At 38.9% G+C, this 20577-nt stretch overlaps 1 protein-coding gene across 1 annotated transcript in view; it reads right to left on the reverse strand.

Annotated features, from left to right (window-relative positions):
• The window catches only part of Phlpp1 (PH domain and leucine rich repeat protein phosphatase 1), a 222752-nt gene that overhangs the window by 125457 nt on the left and 76718 nt on the right, over positions 1-20577 (reverse strand). The window contains exons 2-3 of the mRNA XM_041648172.1: positions 8477-8673; positions 1286-1411 (exon numbers count right to left, since the gene is read on the reverse strand). Of these exons, the coding sequence (XP_041504106.1) occupies positions 1286-1411; positions 8477-8673 (323 nt within the window). The remainder of the gene's footprint in view (positions 1-1285; positions 1412-8476; positions 8674-20577) is intronic.

Raw genomic sequence — 20577 nt, forward strand, 5'->3', positions numbered from 1 at the left:
TCATTTCCTTTGGATATCTACCAATCCTAGCAAGAAAGGTCCATCAGCCAATGACAATTGGGTTGCTTTGTTCTTGTTCCCTGACCTTAATGAGGTCCACATTTTGTGCCTTTCTAAAACTTTAGAGTGTCTTCTTGGGTTTTTCACCACAGAACTATTTAACAATAACATCTTAGTCTAACTTTGTTAATTTTCACAGCTTTGTTTCAGCTATGATGCACCCCAAAACTTGTGAACATCTCCCAACATTAAGGTTAAAAGAATTATTGGGATTCAATTGCTAGTCATTAACTTGAGCTACAATCCATGTGGCTCCTTAGTGAGACTCACAGACCCTAGTTTTGAAACACATCCTTGTATTTATTTTTATTCACCAAAACTCTGTATAAGCTCTTATTATTATTATCAAATTAGACAGTACAGCTTAGGGAGAAGTCATCTTCTTGACAATCCACAGGTAAAATTGCCCAGTAGAATGGGATGTTTCCAAGAGCTAAATACACTATATTCCAGTCAGGGGAGGTCTCCCTATAACCACTCACACCATGCTAGATACCAGAGAAAGAGAACTGCAGCAAACATGGAAAGGCACAGGAGAAGCAAAAGACATTCCAGGGTCTGCAGTTCTGTGGCCCTGCTTAAACAAAATGGGCCCACCAAAGAGTCTCCTGATGGAGTGCTGACACCTGCTCCTTTGCCATGGCCAACGGCAGTTCTGCCCCTAGATGAAGAGCTACAGCCAATCAATGGCTGATAAGAGAAGAAAATCAATTTTCTCCAAGGATAGTTATCCAATCCTAAGTGGTCAGCATTAGACATATACTCAAACGAGCAACACTAAATGAATTCAGAAGGTTGTATCACGAATGTGCATACACACACGCACTATACCACACCACACCAATAATAATTAAAGAAGTCATAAATTTGAGAATAAATGGGGGAAATAGAAGGAGTTGAGGGAGGAGGAGGAGGAGGAGGAATAGACATGATTTAAAATACTCAAATGAAATTCTGAAAGAAAGAAGGGAGGGAGGAAAGGAAGGAAAGAAGGAAGGAAGGAAAAAGAAAGAAATACACCTTAATTTAAAAAATGCTATGTTTAGGGGCTAAACTAAAATTATGGGGGGGGGGGGGCGTTGCTCGTTTTCACCCATACTTAGCTTTCTAAATACTAAAGCTTGCTAATCACTAGTGTATCCGAGAGAGAAAACCAAAGTGTAGAAAACTGGAACTGAGGAAGGCACAAAGCAAGAGTGCAGGCTCCTGCATAAGCACTACTCACCTTGGAGATTTGCCGCAGCCACCGTAAGTACTCCGTGAAAGTATCAAAGCAGATGTAGTACGTCTGGCTTTGGGGCCCCGAAGAGCTGAATGCTAAGCAGTGCTGGTGCTTTTTCACTTCTTCCACCTGTGGGGAGCAGACAACAAAGGGAAGGGAGTCAGCAGAAGCTCAGATTAGCTGATAACCACACCTGCATCTCTTCCCACTTATGTGCCTCTTCCTAACAGCCACATCCTTGCATCTCAAACAACAATCTGATTGACAAATAAAGACAGGAGAATTTTTATCTTCATTAGAATTCACCACCCAAATGAAATTCCCTTCTTCCTATTGAAAAGCAGTACAGGCCCTTCCTTTCTTACTTCACAACAAAGTTTTGGGCTTCTTCCTCCTAGAATTAAAACAATAAACTCCCATTCACAAAACATACTATACAAACTCCTATAATTTTCTTGACCAAAAGGGCCATAAAGAATATACAAAAGGATCTTTAAACTGTCATTATGATGACACTGTTCAAAATGTAATCATATCAGAAATCATTAATGAAAATTAGCTTACGATCTGTGCATGTTTAGAAGATGAACAGCACACCCGTACAGCTCGCTCTTTCCGGGCTGAGGATTGCCAGAGCCTAGGTGTGCAGGACAAGTGTTCCATTGCAGCTAAAAATCCAGTCCATACATGACACACTTTTCAAATACATACTTCTAAACATCTCAGGTTTTAAAAAAAAATTATAACCTAAAAGTTTAGAACTAAACAAATACATGTCAAAATCTGTGCAATGAAATCAAGCAAACACAAAGTGAAATTAAACATCTTTTAATATTTAGGAAATTAGGAAATTAATTTTCTTAGCATGGAACTTATTAGACAGAAAACTTAAAACCAAAAGCTGAATGAACTCTCCACTAAATGACAATAATAACAAAAGTAGAAACTGGAGCTGAAGGGATGGATCAGTGGTGAGGAGGCTGTGATCTGACTTCCTCTGCTGGCCTCCATAGGCAACGTTATTCAAGTGTATGTACCGCCCCCACAACACAAGCACAGAATTAAAAAGAAAATTAAATCTTAAATTTAAAAGAATGATGTGGGGGCTCAACAGGTAAAGGCACTTGGTACCCAGCCCAACAACCTGAATTTGATCTGAATCCTCCATCGTAAAAGGGGAAAACCAATGCTCCAGGCTGTCCTCTGACCTTCACACATGCACCATGATACCCACACTGTATACACACTCTAAGTTAACAAAGCCATGATAAACATATAAAAGACAATCAGACATGTACTTCAGAGTGAGTGAAAATCACACCTTGGCAAGCAAACTGGGTACCATCCTGTGATGTGACTATGCTTACCTTCTAGAGGCCAGTAATGTTCTCCAGTGTACACACTCAAGAACAGTGTATTTCTGGAAGTTCATTTGGATTGACCTCTTCACTGTTGAGGACCTGTCTGACCTGCTGTGTGGTGTTTCACTTTGGAAATCCTTGCTAGGTTTCTTAATGCCTTTGCAGCAAGGATACTGGTATTCACCAAACACTCCACCTACTTCTCAGCACTTCCCACACCCCTTACAAAAGTAAAGTCAACATAAATAATTCTGGCTATAAGCTGCTGACAAGAGTGGGATTCATCACTATTTCAGATCTACATATACAAGAGTGGGGCTTGAAAGAAAGCATTAAACCAGCCACCAGGCCTTCCTTACAAATACCTACAACCACAGCTCCAACGTGGGCAGGAAGAAGACTGCTGGAGCTGCTGACTTCCAGTTTAGCCATGAGGTTCAGGAACAGAAGCAGGCAGCAGTGACTGAATGGACAGTGGACGTTCTAGTCTCACCTGCTTTCATTCATGCATATTAACACTCAAAACACACATGGAAAGATAACTCTTCCAATAGACAAGAACCAGTTCCTCCTTCCTCTGCCACAGGTCACCAATATTAAACAACAGAAGAGCAGATTATCATGCAAGGTCCCTATACAGTGTGCAGAAAGAGAAATTAACCCAAAATCCACCAACTCATACAGGAAATGTTATAGGAATGAGAAGTTACTATTTTAAGGCAACAAGATCTGGTAATTCTAGTACCATGGTAACACTAACTTCAAAGTTAGTGTATCAATACTTTTTGTTGCTGTTTTCTTTTTGGGTTTCTTGTGCTCCCCTATGTTTCTGTCACTTTGTCAGAGAAACTATTGTCAACCGATGACTCATTGTCCTGTCAGTGCTCTAGGGGGCAGAGGCAGGAGACACAGCCCCCCCCCATTATCACCTGAGAATTTCCCTTAGATTTGGGCCAAACTAGAATTCACAGCTTCAATGTTGAAAAGAATTTTTGAAAGTAGCCGGTTTATGAAGTAGAGTTGAAGTTTAATAAAAAATGTTTTAATACAGGCTTAAACATGTTGATGAAAAAATGGATACTTAGAAGAAAGCAAGATATACTCTAGAGCCCAAGTGTGGGCTCCTCGGTGGAGAACTGCGAAAACTGAGACATACCCAAGGCAGTACAGGCTCAAGGGCAAGCCACCTGTTCACTCTTCTGAACATCAAAAACATTTCTACATAATATCGAATGTTCCTGGGCATAGAAATTCTGTTTTAAACAAGAATTTCTGCCTTAAAAATGTATTTACAAGAAGGAATATCAATCTAAGATTATGTCAACAACACTGTAACAACAAAAATATGGAATTTTAATAAAGTAGAACAATCCTTAACATTCATAAGTAAAAAAAATTACCTTAAAAACTATAGTAACTATGGAATATTTACAGATTAGAACATTAAAATGAAATCTATGTAAACATGACATCTTACAAAATCTATACAATGAAAAGCCTCAATCTTAAAGAATGTCCACTTAATCAAAACCCTCCAGTGGCCTGATTATTATTATTAGTAGTATTAGTATTAGTATGACTTGATGTTTCACAGTCAGCTTCTGCCATCTACCCAACTAGTGAAGGTATGGCTATCTTAGATAATTCCTTGAACTGTACAGAACAAAAAATAAACAGCTCATTTATTGCTCATCTTTAGCTGATTAGGTAAAAATATTAAAACCTTACTTAAATACATTAGTTAATAATGAGTTTAACTCTAGAGAGCAAATTTGGCATGAGAACACAATGAATAAAAATTTATCTTTATTTAAAATACTTTTTCAACAACACTTTAAGACAGCTTTAACACCTTTAAAAAAACTACAATTGTGTGTTTATGTGTCTGTATGCACAATGGCCAAGATGCATAAGGACATCAGAGAATACAGATGTGTGTATGTGTGTGTGTCTGTATGTATAATGGCCAAGATGCGTAAGAACGTCAGAGGATACAGTTGTGTGTGTTTGTGTGTGTGTGTGTGTGTGACTGTCTGTATGCCCAATGGCCAAGATGCATAAATACGTCAGAGGATAACTTGGAAAGAGTTGGTTCTGGCATTCCACCATTTGGATCCCAGGGACTGAACTCAGATCATCAGGCTTGGCAACAAGTGCTGCTACTCAGAGACAACTCACTGGTAAAAGTCAGCTTTCTTTAACAATGAAGCCACCCAAATCGAAGACCCAGATATTAATTCACACACCTTCGAACACCTGAATTTTGACAAAGACGCAAAAAAAATATCAAATGAAAGAAGAAAGCATATTTAACAAATGGTGTTTGCATAACTGGATATCAACATGTAGAAGAAAGAAGACAGAACCATATCTATCACCATGCACAAAACTCAAGTCCAAATGGATCAAAGACCTCAACATAAAGCCAGCCACACTGAACCTCATAGAAGAGAAAGTGGGAAGTACACTTGAATGCATTGGCACAGGGAACCACTTCCTAAATATAACCCCAGCAGCACATACACTGAGAGAAACAATTAATAAATGGAACCTCCTGAAACTGTAAAGCAAAGGACATAGTCAACAAGACAAAACGACAGCCTACAGAATGGGAAAAGATCTTCACCAATCTCACATCAGACAGAGGGCTGATCTCCAAAATATACAAAGAACTCAAGAATTTGGTCATCAAAAGGACAAATAATCCAATAAAAAATGGAATACAGACTAAAACTGAGAACTCTCAACAGAAGAATCTAAAATGGCTGAAAGACACTTAAGGAAATATTCAACATCCTTGGTCATCAGAGAAATGGAAATCAAAACAACTCTGAGATTCCATTTTACACCTGTAAGAATGGCCAAGATTCAAAAACACTGATGACAACTTATGCTGGAGAGGTTGTGGAGTAAAGGGAACACTCCTGCATTGCTGGTGGAAGTGCAAGCTGGTACAACCCCTTTGATGTTAATGTGGCGATTTCTCAGAAAATTAGGAAACAACCTTCCTCAAGATCCAGTAATACCACTTTTGGGTATATATCCAAAGGATGCTCAATCATGCCACAAGGACTCATGCTTAGCTATGTTCATAGCAGCATTGTCTGTCATAGCCAGAACCTAGAAACAACCTAAATGCCCTCAACTGAAGAATAAATGAGGAAAATGTGGTACATTTACACAATGGAGTACTATATAGCAGAAAAAAATCTTGAATTTTGCAGGCAAATGGATGAAGCTAGAAAACATCGTTTCGAATGAGGTAAACAGACCCAGAAAGACAATTATCATATATAAACTCATAAATGGCTTTTAGACATAAAGCAAAGAAAACCAGCCTACAAATCACAATCCCAGAGAACCTAGACAACAATGAGGACACTAAGAGAGATATACATAGATCTAATCTACATGGGAAGTAGAAAAAGACAAGATCTTCTGAGTAAATTGAGAGCATGGAGACCTTGGGAGAGGGTTGAAGGGGAGGGGAGAGAAAGGGAGGGGAGCAGAGAAAAATGTAGAGCTCAATAAAAATCAATAAAATTAAAAAAACCAATGAAGGCACTTGTTATTTGAAAACTGTAAAGTGATCATGCCTGTTGGTGTGGAAAACTGATACAATAGCAACTGCCACTGGACTGTGACCATTACCCCACGCTTCACTTCCAGCTCTTCCACATATAAATTACAAAGAAAGAAAAAAGGCTCTTGCATTTAATCTCAGTTTTCCTTTACCAACTAAAACAGGATGACAAAAAGAAATCGACGAACACTAATGAAAGCTCAAATTACAAAAAGTGAATGATTTTCTCCTAACTGGGTCAACAGGTTTTAAAAGACTTGGTTTTCAACAAGCACCATTATTTTTAAAGACAGTGCAAAGCTGGTTTGACAAGATCTGCTTGTAAAAAGCGGAAGCTATTAACTTTCAATTCACTCAACAGGAGAAGTCTATCCAATAACAGGCCTGGGAAACAGAACTGGCCTCTGAACAGCAATGCTAATTATAGACGGATTTTCTGACCTTACCTGAACATTCCACCTGCTCTTCTGCCTCTCTCTGAGTAGAATAATCTTGTTCCCACTTTAAATGTCAAAAGATTTTTCACACTTCAATTTCTATTATTGTTACGTCTTTCATTACAAAATGCTTTCTTCCCCCTACAAAGCGTTGCCCTTTTACTAACCTCCCACAGTGCTCTTGCTTTCTGTGCCCTGCTTACAGCTATAATGCAAATGAAGATGTATCCACCCTTCCTCTCCTGATATGGAATCATAAGCTGTTCAAAGGCACAGATGGTTGACTTCCCATTTCTTAGTATCAAACACAGTACCTTCCCTCACAAAAGCTAAGCAATATATTGTTATATCACATTTGCCTATGCAAACACCCAGCATGGCAAACGAGACAGACTTTACATATAAACCAAACATTAACTATGTCTGTATTTTAAAAGAATCATCTATGATGACAACATTAATGGTAAACTTTTCATTAATCCATAAAAAGGCAAAATGTGAAACAATAAACTGCACTCAGTGGGCCATGGATGTGTGTGCTTGGTAGAAAACTTGCCTACCATGTGTCAATCTGGCTTCAGAAACAAACTAGCTGTGGTGGCAAACATCTGTAATCCCAGGCAGGTGATCAGGAGTCAAGGTCATCCTTAACTACATACATAGTTTCACTCAACTCTTAAAGCTGAAAGGTTAACCCGCAGTGGTTTCAAAATGGAAGAATGAATAGATTTAAATCTACCTTCTATGGTCAAAAGGCTTGAGTATCAGCCTTGCTGGGGATAGGGTATGCCAGGAGAGGGCAGTGCAACTAGCACAGAGCATTCCCAAGGACAGACTAAACCACAGAGCTGCTGAACTTCAAAGCCACCATCACTATGCAGAGCCAGCCTTTACCTTCAATTCCAACTTCTAGAACGTATCAGACCTGTGTCAATATTTTTAAGTTTGTATTTTCACAAAAATGGCTTCTTATTTTCCCTCTAACTGCATTCTCCATCTAGATCTACATCCTTCCCCATCAAGAGAGAGAGAGAGAAAGAGAGGGGGGGGGGATGGATGGATGGGTGGGTGGATGGATGGATGGATGAATGAATGAATGAAGGTAATACTTGTTTCATATGTGCCCAATTCCAACAAACTATTTCTCATCTAAACAAGAACCTTTAACAAATGAAATCATTTTAAAAACAGCAAACACTGATGTGATCATAGTGATGCTATCCCCAACAGAGAATTTCATACTTGTTTATAAATAAATCATCAAAGAATTTACTACTTCCCTGAGAAAAATGGTTTTATTTTTTAAGTGATGGCTAAAAAATAGTTAATGTGCCCAAAGAAAAGCAACTGGTAATGTGAGACACATCTGTCAAGTGTGTAAGCAACATTTCCAGCTCAGAATGGTCAGTCATAGTAATTAATCCCACTAAGTCCCTGAACACAAGTAAGCAGACGTAATAGAAGTCTGGTCAGACTTCAACAGTAGGACATGTTAAACCTTCATAAGCACACTTGAATATTTCTATAGTCAGACTTAGGAATGATGTTCTGTACTATGAGTTATGTGCTCAACAAAACAAAAGATGTCTACTTATAATGAGTTTATCATCTGCACTCTAAAATAGAACAATGACCTTCTGTTGATCCACTTTCCCTCATGATCCAATGGTATTGTTATTTTCACAGTTCTAGTAACCAATATCAGGAAGTAGGAGTTCAGACAAACCAAATACATCTCCCTTTTATTAGAGAAATGGCTGAAACGTCCTTACAAGTGCTGAAATACTTTTCAGCATTCTTGTTTTACACTTACTTTCCCACCAATTAGTGGCAGAACATGCATCTTTCCACTCAAGCTGTCCTTCACAGATGATACTATCAAGCACGTCCCACACAGGATAACCTGGCGTCTTGTCCATCGGTTCACTGGCAACTGCATTTTGCCTTTTCGGACATTGTACATTCCTGAGAGCTGAATCCGCTCAGAACTCCCAGTGCTGTGCGGTTTTCCTAAAATGAACACAAGCAAACATGTTACATGTTAGTCTCTAGAAATACGCTTTTATTCCCTCAGCTATATACTAGATCAATTAATTAGGAAACAATAGTTATAGGGAAAAAAACGAAAATATAACTAAAAGAACATACAGCCAAAAAGTCATTGTGGAATTATGGTAATAAGAACAACCACAATTATTCCTCATTTATTTTAGTAACAAGTAAAGCATAACTATTTTTAAAAAAAAAATAAAAGGAAAGACTGTTTTAGGTCGTTTCTTATTACCTATCTCATTACAATTTATTATATATTTAACGAGAGGTGGATTCGAGATTGTGTGCTAGTCATTAGAAAATTAAGAAGAAAAGATTACAGGCTAAGAGAGAAAATAACATTCAGCATTCCATACTGAATAAAAATAATCAGTCTTACTGGGATTAACTGCCTGTTTTCTCCCCACACTTATTCAATGTATGCTTACTAAAAAGAAGAAATAAAAATTACTGTTCCAATAGGAACATACCACAAGATGAAGGTCTAGTACAGCAATGTTTGTGCTTTCTGGAGAAAGGGGCAGGGGCAGAGAGCAGCACTGACTGTTCTGAAGGTAGTTACTATGTTTGTTTCTACCCAGAAAACCAGGAGCCAGGTGCAGCTTATTGGTAGCTGCATTGTTTTCCCAGATAGACTCTGTTTGCTGTGGCAAGCAGAAGTGCGGGCTCCCTTAAGAAAATGCTCCCTGACTGTTAACTTAGGTAATATTATATCCTTCTGGAGTCTTTGATGGAGTTGAAGACTACACAGATATAGTTATAGTTTTCCTTAGTTATGATAAAAGACAAATTAGATACAAAACTTTAGGCTCACAAAGGTAGATGATAGAATATTTTCTTTAATTTTTGCCTAATACAAATAAACTAAATATTATAACTATGATTCTTTTTTAATACCTACTTTGTTATACATAATTTTACTATGCTAAAGTCAAGTCTTCCTTTTAATTAGTCAGAAAAAAAGGAGATGATGTGGGATATCCTTCTGTCTATGTGTTGCTTTTATTGGTTGATAAATTAAGCTGTTTCAACCAATGGCTTAGCAGAGTAAAGCCAGGCAGGATTTCTGAACAGAGATATATAGAGAGAGTAGGTAGAGTCAAGGAGACACCATGTAGCTGCTGAAAGAGTCAGATGCCATGAAGCTGTCCAAGAAGCAAGAGGTAACAAACCATGAGTTTCATGGTAAAATACAAACTAGAAATGGGTTAATTTAAGATATAAGAGCTAGCTAGACATACACCCGAGCTATGGGCCCCTGTTGTACTAATATAGCTTCTCTGTGACTATTTGAGTCTGGGCAGTCAGGAAACGAATGGGCAGCCTCCATCTTAGTCTGCTTTCTCTTGCTGTCATAAACCCAATGGCCAAAAGTAACTTGAGGGGAAAGAGTTTATCTCAGCTTACAGGTCGTTTCCATTGCTGAGGAAAGCCAGGGCATGGGCTCAAGGAAGGCACTTGGAAGGAGCTGATAGAGTCATAGAGGAATGCTACTTAGGGGCTTGCGCTCTGGCTATTGTGTTGAGCATGCTTTCTTATACAGCCCAGGACCACCAGCCCACAGTGAGCAGGCCTCTCCTGTATCAGTCGGTAGCCAAGAAAATGCCTCACAGACATGCTCCAGACCAAGCTGATGGAGAAAACACGCAATTTTGGTTCCCCTCTCAAAGTATGTCAAGCTGACAACTAATATCAGCTACCACAAGAGTTCAATTTAGGCCTTCTGAATGTGACAGATTCTTTTCAATAGAAGAGACAGTAGGGAACAGATACGATTCCAAGAAAAAAGGAAAATGGCCTAAATCAATACACCGCAACTGAATTCCAAAACCCAGTTTTCTTCACTATAAAATAAAGTAACATTCTCCAACAAAGGATCTGATCAAACACACCCACACCTCCGCAAATGTGTGTGATGAAACACACTCACTCCTTCGCACATGGGTGTGATCTAAACACACCCATACCTCTGCACATGTGTGTGATCAAACACACCCACACTTCTGCACATGTGTGATCAAACACACTCACTCCTCTGCAAATGCGTGTGATCAAATATACTCACTCCTCCACACGTGTGATCTAAACACACCCACACCTCGCATGTGTGTGATCTAAACACACCCATACCTCTGCACATGTGTGTGATCTAAACATGCCCACACCTCCACACATGTGTGTGATCAAACACACTCACTCCTCTGCAAATGTGTGTGATCAAATACACTCACTCCTCCACACGTGTGATCTAAACACACCCACACCTCCGCAAATGTGTGTGATCAAACAAACTCACTCCTCCGCACGTGTGTGAGCAAACATATTCGCTCCTCCGCACGTGTGTGTGATCAAACATGACCACACTTCCGCACATGTATGTGATCTAAACACAGCCACACCTCCACACATGTATGATCTAAACACACTCCACTTCCGTAATGTGTGAATACAAAGCAGTAGATATTTTATTTCCTCACATCAGAGAAGCTTCAAGGAAACTTAACAACTATCACATGCATACATATGTGCAAATAACTAAAATAGAGATGAAGGGGAGACATAAAACAAAAACCAGGGAAGATAAATGAGAGTCTTTCAATTCTCCAAATCCAAATATCTCCTAAACAAGCTCCACAGCAAATCACCAGGCTGAGTTAGGCCAGAAAGAACCCTTAAGAGAATGAACAAAGCAACAAAGACTGGATTTTTTATTCTCTTTATTCTCTAGTAGGAAAATTCCAAAGAGTTTTGGAGCACAGGGCAAGAGAGGTTTGTTCTTGAAAACTCCTGAAGATCCCACACCCAGTGTTGGTCCGTGTGCATTTCGCCCTCTGGCCGCTTCTCCTCCTGGGTGTTCCACCAGCTGCACTCTGGGGAACATGGAGGTCAATGAGGTAATACATGCCTGGGCGGTCACACAAGCACACCCTCCTTTGTGTCAGACTCCCTTATTCTCTGACATCAGAATCATTTAACTATCACTAGTCTTCCAATTGCCAACGTGCTAATAAATACTGATAACACAAAAGAAGGCGATGCCTACCAGTTTACAGCGGAGCCAATGGGTACAGACTGGGCTTGAGAAATGCTACACAAGTCCCCTGCAAGACCAAGACATGCTCTCAACTCAGGACATGCTCTGAAAGCAAACTTTTCAAGCTGAAACAGAGGACAACAAAAAATTTTAAATCACATGTATAGAGTTTCTCTTCTACCTACTTACTTGGCATATGGCAGAACTGACGATCAGAGCTAACAAGGTGGTTCGCCAGGTAAAGGCACTTGCCACTAAACCTGAAGTCCTGAATCCAATCCCTGAGACCAACATTATACAAAGACAGAAAACTCTCACAAGCTGTCTGTCTTCTGAGCTCTGCTGCACACACACACACACACGCACGCATAAGATAAATGTAATGTTTTTTTAATGGTGTTCTATAATAACCCCCAAGGTCCTTATAGGACATTACCATGATGTTAAAAGATCTACTTCTTAATGACTTCCTGAACACTCCTCTTCCACATCACAAAGACAGTTTTAAACTTACTTTTATTTCTCATAGTACAGTTGCTGGACTGATAGTGGTGTATAAAATGTTTTCCATAAGTCAAACCTATGCAAAATTCTAGAAGTATATTTTCTTAAGAAAATCTTCCCTTTATTACATAGCTTAAAGCAATATTTCAGAATCACTTGGGTTTCTGTTGCCTATAACAGACCTACAGTTTGGAATCCTGGTAGTCAAAGACCAAATGCTGCTTTCAGCATCACCACCAGAAATTTTGTTTTATGCTAATAAATTTAAGAGGTTTACTACACCTGCAACTCCTTCTCCAAAGTAAGATATTTCCTCCAACAAATGCATTCCTCATATACATGAATTTCAATTTTCTGCTCACTACAAACCAGCTACTTAATGTTTCTATACCACATAAAGCAACTTGAAAAATGCATAAAAGAAAGCTATGAACTCTAGGAGAGGGCTAGAAAGAAGATGCAGTGCTTTAAAAGTATTTGATGGTCTTTCAGAAGACATGGGTTCAGTTCCCTGCAAACGGCTCACAACTGCCAACAATTCCAGTTCCAGGGGATCTGGCACCATCTCCAGGCCTCATTGGACACTTGCATGTGCATGGGATGCACGCACACACACACACACACACTAAACACCTTAAAATAGATGCGCATAAACATCAGCTCTGACAGACACTGCAATTGGATTCATGTGATCAACCTCAAGAAAACAAAAAATGGTGACGTTAAGAGCAAGAATCTATCAAATTTCTTCAAATTACATTCTGAACATTTTTAAATTTTGCTATGAACAGTAAATTACTTTGAGAGAATTTAAGTTATATCTACCACTTCCAGGGCTCTTCATTCCTTTACATAGACCCGGTCCGTGTGAGATGATCTCATTCTGTCTCGGAGTCTGAGCCATTTCGTGTGGTGCAGATCTGCTAGTACAAAATCTGTCTGCTTTTAGGTACATGAAAACTTTTTGATTTTAATGATATTTCACTGCATGTAGACTTCTAGGTTAACAGCATTCTCTTCAGAATTCTGAAGATGCCCTTCCAGTACCTTCTGTTTCTAAAGTATGCCACCATTCCTCAGTACAGACCATGTCACCTACTGCCTTGCTGCCTCCTGAAGATTTTCTCTTATCAGTAGTTTGAAGCAATTTGTTTTCTCTCTTTAACGCATGGTGTAGGGAGGGCATGCACATAGAGGCTAGAAGACAATCCTGAAGGCGAGACTATGTCCACCGCCTTAGAGATGGGGTCTCTCCCACCTCCCCTCCCAAGCTGGTATTATAGGTACATGTCAACACAACAGCCATTTTTATGTGCATGCCAGGAGTTAGCTCAGGGCCTTGTGCTTTCAAGGCAAGAACTGTAACAGCTGAACATTCCCCCAGCTCTCTGCAGCCTGATATTCGATATGTTATTTCACATTTCGTATACTCAAGACTTAGAACATTTGATATTTATGGTCAAAATTAAGAATTTTGCCAGCTATTACTGCTTCAAATACTTTCTCTGATATCACAGTTCTCTTTAGGGGCACCATCTGTACAGGTACAAATTACATCTCTTGAAATTATAACTCACTGACAATCAGTTCTATCTGCTCTCTATATTGGTTGTGCCAACCACTGTATCTTCAGGTTTACTAATCTTTTGTTCTGCAGTGTTTAAATCTGTTAAAATAAACAGTTCTAGTATATCTAGAATATATCAGGTATATCTAAAATAGTATATACAGAATTTAGGATATATAGTATATATAATAGCCCAATTTAGGTGCTTGAGCCCACAAAAGTATCTCCTGGCATGCTAATGCTTCACCTTCAAGAACACATAAAAAGCAAGTGTAGGGCTGCTTATATTTCCTGGCAGTTAACCCTGTCACTCATACTGCCGCTGTGTCAGTTTAGTTCACTGTTTTGTAAATGGGCCCTTTTTTTTCACATTGCTGATCATTTTTGTTTGAATACCATTCACTGTGAATTCTCCCTGGTGAATGCTAATTTGTGTTTCTACAAATAATGAAGACCTTTTCTAGGGCAGTTATCTGGAAGCTGTTTGTCTTCTTGGAAGTTCGCTTGCAAGACAACAGTCTCTAGTCAATAAGAACACTAGTAAACAGTAGCCTGATGAATCCTTTCCCACTCTGGCTAAGGGGCTGCATGAGTGTCAAGCTTTACCTCTGTCATTCCAGTTAGTGTCTGCACAGCTTTGCATACTCTCGTCACATGCATCTTCTAACTCAGTGATGGCCATTTGCAGATTTCTAGAATTTACCTCTCCGAGCTCCCCTTTCCTCTCTAACATCCAAGTCCTATAGATGCAGGTTACTTCCTCAAACAACAGAAGTATAAATTTGAGGCCAGTGAAATATCTGCTAAGTACTTTGTAGAGCCTCGTTTTGTTTTATTCTGTGTATACTTATGAGACTTGCAGAAATCAGTTCTGAGGCTCAAACTCAGGTCATCAGACTTGACAGCAAATGCCTTTGCCTACTGAGGCAAGGGCTGGAGAAATGGCTCAGTTGAGTTCCATGACTAGAACCCATGTCGGACAGCTCAAAGACCCAGGGGATCAGATACCCTTGTCTGCAGGCCTTCATGGACACCTATACATGTCACATAGACTCACATGGATACATGTCACATAGATCACACAGACACACAAGCACGTCTCTCTCTCTCTCTCTCTCTCTCTCTCTCTATATATATATATATATATATATTTGTATATTTCCCCTCCAAATAATAGAACCTCCTTCCATTCTCCTTCCATGTGGCTTGCTTCTTAATAAAAAGAATGGCAGAAGCAACAGCAGCAGCTTGTAACCTCCAAAAATGGGTCATAAAAGGCACGGGGCTTTTTTTTAGTAAGCCATACTACTTAGTTTCTCTAAGACTTTACAGACAAAATTCTTTAAGCTGGCTGCGTTTTCATGAGGACACTCACACAAACTCATGAACGGCCAAAGAGAGGAGGTAGAACTTCTTGCTATCAGTCAGCGAGGAACTGAGACTCTAAACAACTGCCATGAAAGAAATCCTAACACAAATAGATGCTGAAACTATTATGGAGCCCAAAGAACTGGAGTCCCCGGGGCTACAGTCTGTGTAGTCCCATACGACTGCCAGCTTTACAACAGAGCCTAAGTCAGAACACTCAGCAAGCTCACACTTGAGCTCCCGGCTCAAAGAAAGTATGAAAAACTAAAGGGATTCTGAGCCACCAAGTTAAGAACAGTGACTAGTATAACCTTACATACTGGTTTCACTTAGTTCTGTTTACTGAGCATAGTGAAAATTTAATAGCTTGTATTTCTCTAAAAGGATCTAAAAAAAAGTCTCTAAAACTTTGTATAAATTAGTTTAACTGAAAAGTTTTTTCAAAAGAGTAAAAATGGCACATTAGGCTGTCAAAACTATTTCCAAATGTTATGAGACTATAAGGCTTCATGTCAAAGCAGAACAAAAAAACTAAGACTATCTGAGAACGATGTAGTTAACAGAGAAATCAGTATGGCCCTGGGATGAGTGACAGTGCTCAATGCTCTCACTCTAACCGCTCTCTCTGAGCTTAAGCACTGATGAGCTATAAAGTGTGTTCTTACTGGACTCAAATCCTTAAATCCTTTTTGACTACTTCTGTGATAGAAAGAATGAATTTAATCACTTGTCTAGGACCATTTCAAGATCCAGCAAACAGACAGAAATGACCCTGTATCAGACTAAAGACCTGAGCCCTAAACCCCATCTGGTAATTTTGTCTCTGACCAAGACACTAATGCCGCAATGACAGCCCTGCCCAGGAGCTCTGAAACAAGCTTAAGTCTGGTTGCTCTAAACTAATGAAAATGACAACCAGCCACGTACTAGATTGGGAAAGGGTTACTTTATGCAACAAGTTATTTGCCCAGTAACTCTTACTTCTTCCTGATGGCTATTCAGTGTGATTAGGGTTATTTAGAGCTCTCAAACTGCTACAGACTCTTAATACTAGAAAATACTAGCAGGTTAATTCACTTTACAATACTCATTAAGGAATTCCAGAAAATGTGTACTATCCCCCAATGGCCTTAATGATTCAATGAACACAGAACTAAAGTAATTTAAATGTTATTGCTTCTTTCTATCCATTGGCTTTAAAACTGCTATAAATCAAAGAGAACCAAACAACAAAAAGCTTCCACTTCTCAATATTTTTCCGGTAGGACTGAGCATCATTCCACACATTCTAAGAACATAAAAAAGGAAGGAAAAATAAGAGCTTTAACAGAAAATCCAGCTCTTGCCCAGACATGCTATCATAATGGAAGTAGATTCAACTTTGCTGACACCAATATTTGCATTTAAATAAGACATGTAAAGAACTGTGTAAAGAAAATACCCTAAAAAGGAAGGGAAAGAGGATGAAGTCCATATGGTTTTCTGGTGAAAACTTTTGTATTTCTACTTAAAACACATTCTAATTTTATTTATCACTCTATATTGTCCTTTTTGCTCCCAACTACCTTTTAAAATATGCTTTTTCCATAAGGAAAAGAAAGAGTCACTAACAATCATCAAAAGCAAGTGTGCACTCCGCATCCAACAGCATAGCAGATGCAAACAACCACAGATTCTATGCGATGACGACCACGGGTCTTGCCCTGCTTGATGTCATAGAGCCCTATGGAATAGTCACTTCAGCCTAGGGTACTGATTTAATTCCTTGTGAGACACATTTGCATGTCAAACCTTTTCTAACCACTTACATCCATTCTTCCTGTATTTTGGAGTCCTCCTAGTCTAACCCATCCCTAGGCTTATACATTCCAGCATAGTCAAAATATAGGTACATCTTTTTCCTTATGTGCAGGCTCAGACTCACTAAGTGTTCTGCACGTTACCTATCAGAGAAATGAAAATACTAATCTGTTTAGGTCAAAGAAAGCCAATTCCCAACTATGCATCAAATTAGTCAAACAATAAAACTTCAGCTGAAATTTGGGGAAAGGGGAAAATGAGTGTCTCTAAGTAAATCTTCATACTCTCCAATAATGCTCAGTTTATACAAATAAATAAAACACTGTCAAGAATTATCAGCCCAATTATTTCAAGCTTCTCTGCTAGAAACATTCTAGAAGGATTTTGTTACTACATTAGTATGTTAGAGGCACGTTATGAACAAATATGGATATAAATTCATAAAGTAGAAATAAGTCCAAAAAAGTAATAGAAATCATAGCAGAAAAAATAGTCAGGTAAGAGTTTTGCTAGAGGAATAACAATCTATTAGTTTTAGCATCCTTGGAAATTAGCAAGCAAACTCAGGCACTAACATTTACTGAGCACAGAAAGAAGCATTTGGTAGTTCAGACTACAAATAAAGTGACAGGCACAGAATCTCTACAGAGACATGAAATCACAGGCACCGTAAAACCTTACATTAAAAATTTAAAGCCAAGTCTTCATTTTCACTATGATTTATAAAGGCAATATGATATTCTAAGGGTTTTTCTTCTGAACTCATACTTTCAATCCTAAGTTATAGAGAGAAATTCTCTCTATAAATCATAAAATGTCACTTCAAAATAACACAGAAGACTGTGAGAAACGATTAGAATACACACAGGAAAAATAAGTTTTGCTTCGAAAATTACAAATACTATATGAGGAAAAACAGACTTATTTTTATATGAATGCACAAAAATCACAATGTGCTGTTCTGCCATAGACTGCCTAAATTTTTAACAATTCGATTTTTAAATCCTGAACATACATGCCCTCTTTTGTACTCCAGCGGGTTCAAACAATTCTTGGCATTCTTCAGCTTGTGGAAGCCTAACTCTAGTCTTCCTCTATGACTTGACATCACCACCTCCTTGGCTCATATCTCCACATTATTTTCTTCTAAAGGTGTCTTGTTGGATTCAGGGTCTAATCTAATCAATAATGATCCCATCTTAACTAATTACAGCATATTGAGGCTCCAGCAAGATAATAATTTTTGGAATAACCATTGACTGTACAACTGACCTCTGATCTAAAGAAATCTAATTTTCTTGATATTTTTTAATTAGAAAATTAAGCATTTACTACCTTTGGCCATTATTATAATACTTTTTCAGTACAATGCTGTTGAAGGTGTTTACAAAACCTAAAATCACCTAATACCAAGCAATTAACCCAACAGAGCCCAATATTGCAAGGCACAATATATTGTTTGGACTTCAAAATACTAAAGGCAAATGACACCAAAATGAATGTATCACCTTCTGATCATCCTATCTGCAGATCCAAGCAAATAAAGGCACACGAAGCCTGTAAGCATGTAGGGAGGGTTTTCTTTGGGGAAGGGGGTGCAGGAGGACAATAACTTAGCACAAAGTCCAGTCAGTCTATCAGTAAACAGTCAAGGTGAACACCTCATGCTAATGTAAACCTGGCTTATTTAACTATTTTAAGAGAAGCTCTTAGCAATTGAAAAGAACTTCAAAACCACAAAGATCTTGTAAACAATCATAATCTTACAGATTCAACGTATCTTATCACCTTCTCACGACTAATAGAGCTAGCATCCACCATTAAATCTAAAGTAGATGGTAAACTACAAGTCCACTTACTATACAGAAGACCTCCATGACTACTGTAAAACAATGAACATGCAATATGTTTTAAATGAACAGTTAATATAAAAAGTAAAAACACAATTAAAAAAATAATTGCCACAACATTCAAGTAGCTATGACACGCTGATAACGCCAGTAAAGTAATAAAATGACTTCAATGTATTGAAGGTGACACTGTGGGATTATCAACTCTACATACACAAAAGCAGAAGAGTCAACCCCACATCTCAGCCTCACACCTACAACAAATCTCCGACAGAGCCTGAATCTAACAGCCATTATGTAGCTATGCTTTCCTCTCACTTATGCTCCCTTGTTTCCATTTCCCAAGTCACTGCACCAGCTATCCACATCCATTAACACCTGGCCCTAACAGGCAGAATCTATGAATATGAATTCACACATAAGCAGGGTCTTTGCATATGTAACTAAATTAAGATAGATTTTTATTAGATTAAAACAGCTCCTAATCCAATAACTATAGTCTTTATAAAAAGAGAAACTTGGAACACACAGAGATGGAAAAGGGCAAGTGAGAAATGGAGGTAGGGGCTAGAGTTGTGGCTTAGTGAAATGAGCACTTACCAAACATGTGCAAGGTCCTGGGGCCAATCTCCAGCATGGGGAGAGCAGAAACAGGCAAGGACATTGACTGGGAGCAGACGCAGAAGAGCAATAAGGAGAGGCAGAGAGCAAACATGGAGTGGAGACCCAAGAACAGCAGGGCTCAGGGAGGACAGGGTGTGAATCCCTGGGGGAAGGACCAGCATCTAGAGCAGCAAGAAGAGAGAGGGGGTACCCACTCTGTCAGAGCATGGGGGCCAGGGCTTGCCAGGGCTAGTATGGAGTTTGGAACTTCCCATCCTGGGAAATAAAAAACACTGAAGGAGGACTGTGAATTTGAGGTGAGCTTCAGATCAGCACGGGTTTCATGGCCAGACACTGTCAAAAACGGAGAGAGAAAGGGAGAATGTAAGAGAACAGATGAGAGAGAAAAGGTAAAGAGGAGCAGAGATTACGGGGTGGCATATGCAAAGCAAAGATCACTGATAACTGCAAGCAACCAGAAGCTAGGGAACCTTAGGAGGAAGTCAGTCACGGGTGTTTTGTCCACAGCTTTGCTTTTTCTCATTTGCTTATGAGCTACCGTGAGGTAAGATGCTTTGCTGCAGTGCACATACTTCCATGACACTGTATCACTGCAGCCCCAGAAACAATGGAGCCAAAGGAATCAGGACTGCAACCATGGCCATAACCAATCTTTCACCTTTAAGTGGATTTTCTCAAGTATTTTGTCATGGCAACAGTAACCTAGCATAACTGTCTTGTCACGAATAACTTCAATAATACCTAAAAATTAACTTGAATAAAGAAAGCTCAATTCATGTATTCATCTTGTACTAAACCAGACAATAAGAGCCACTTCATAAAAGTTTCAGAGAAAAGCTGACAGTGTTAAGAGTAAGTGGTATATTGGGCTAATTAACGGCTGAGAACTGAGCCAGCTCTGGGTTTTTACTCTGGAGTCTCTTCAAGTAGTTTTGAGTCTATCTTATCTACTATAGACAATACTTTAACTCATATAATCCCAGATAAATTTGCAGGGAAACAAAACGGTGTTTACAAGTTTTAGAGTTAAAGAATATAATCTAATATTAAGATCTGAAAACGAAGTTCTGCCTAGACAAACAGTAAATGTTGGATTTCAAAGAGGACGTCAAATC

This window comes from Microtus oregoni, unplaced genomic scaffold, assembly GCF_018167655.1.
Source record: "Microtus oregoni isolate MIOR12 unplaced genomic scaffold, Mior012 000003F_ref0000135, whole genome shotgun sequence".
Taxonomy (NCBI): Eukaryota; Metazoa; Chordata; class Mammalia; order Rodentia; family Cricetidae; genus Microtus; species Microtus oregoni.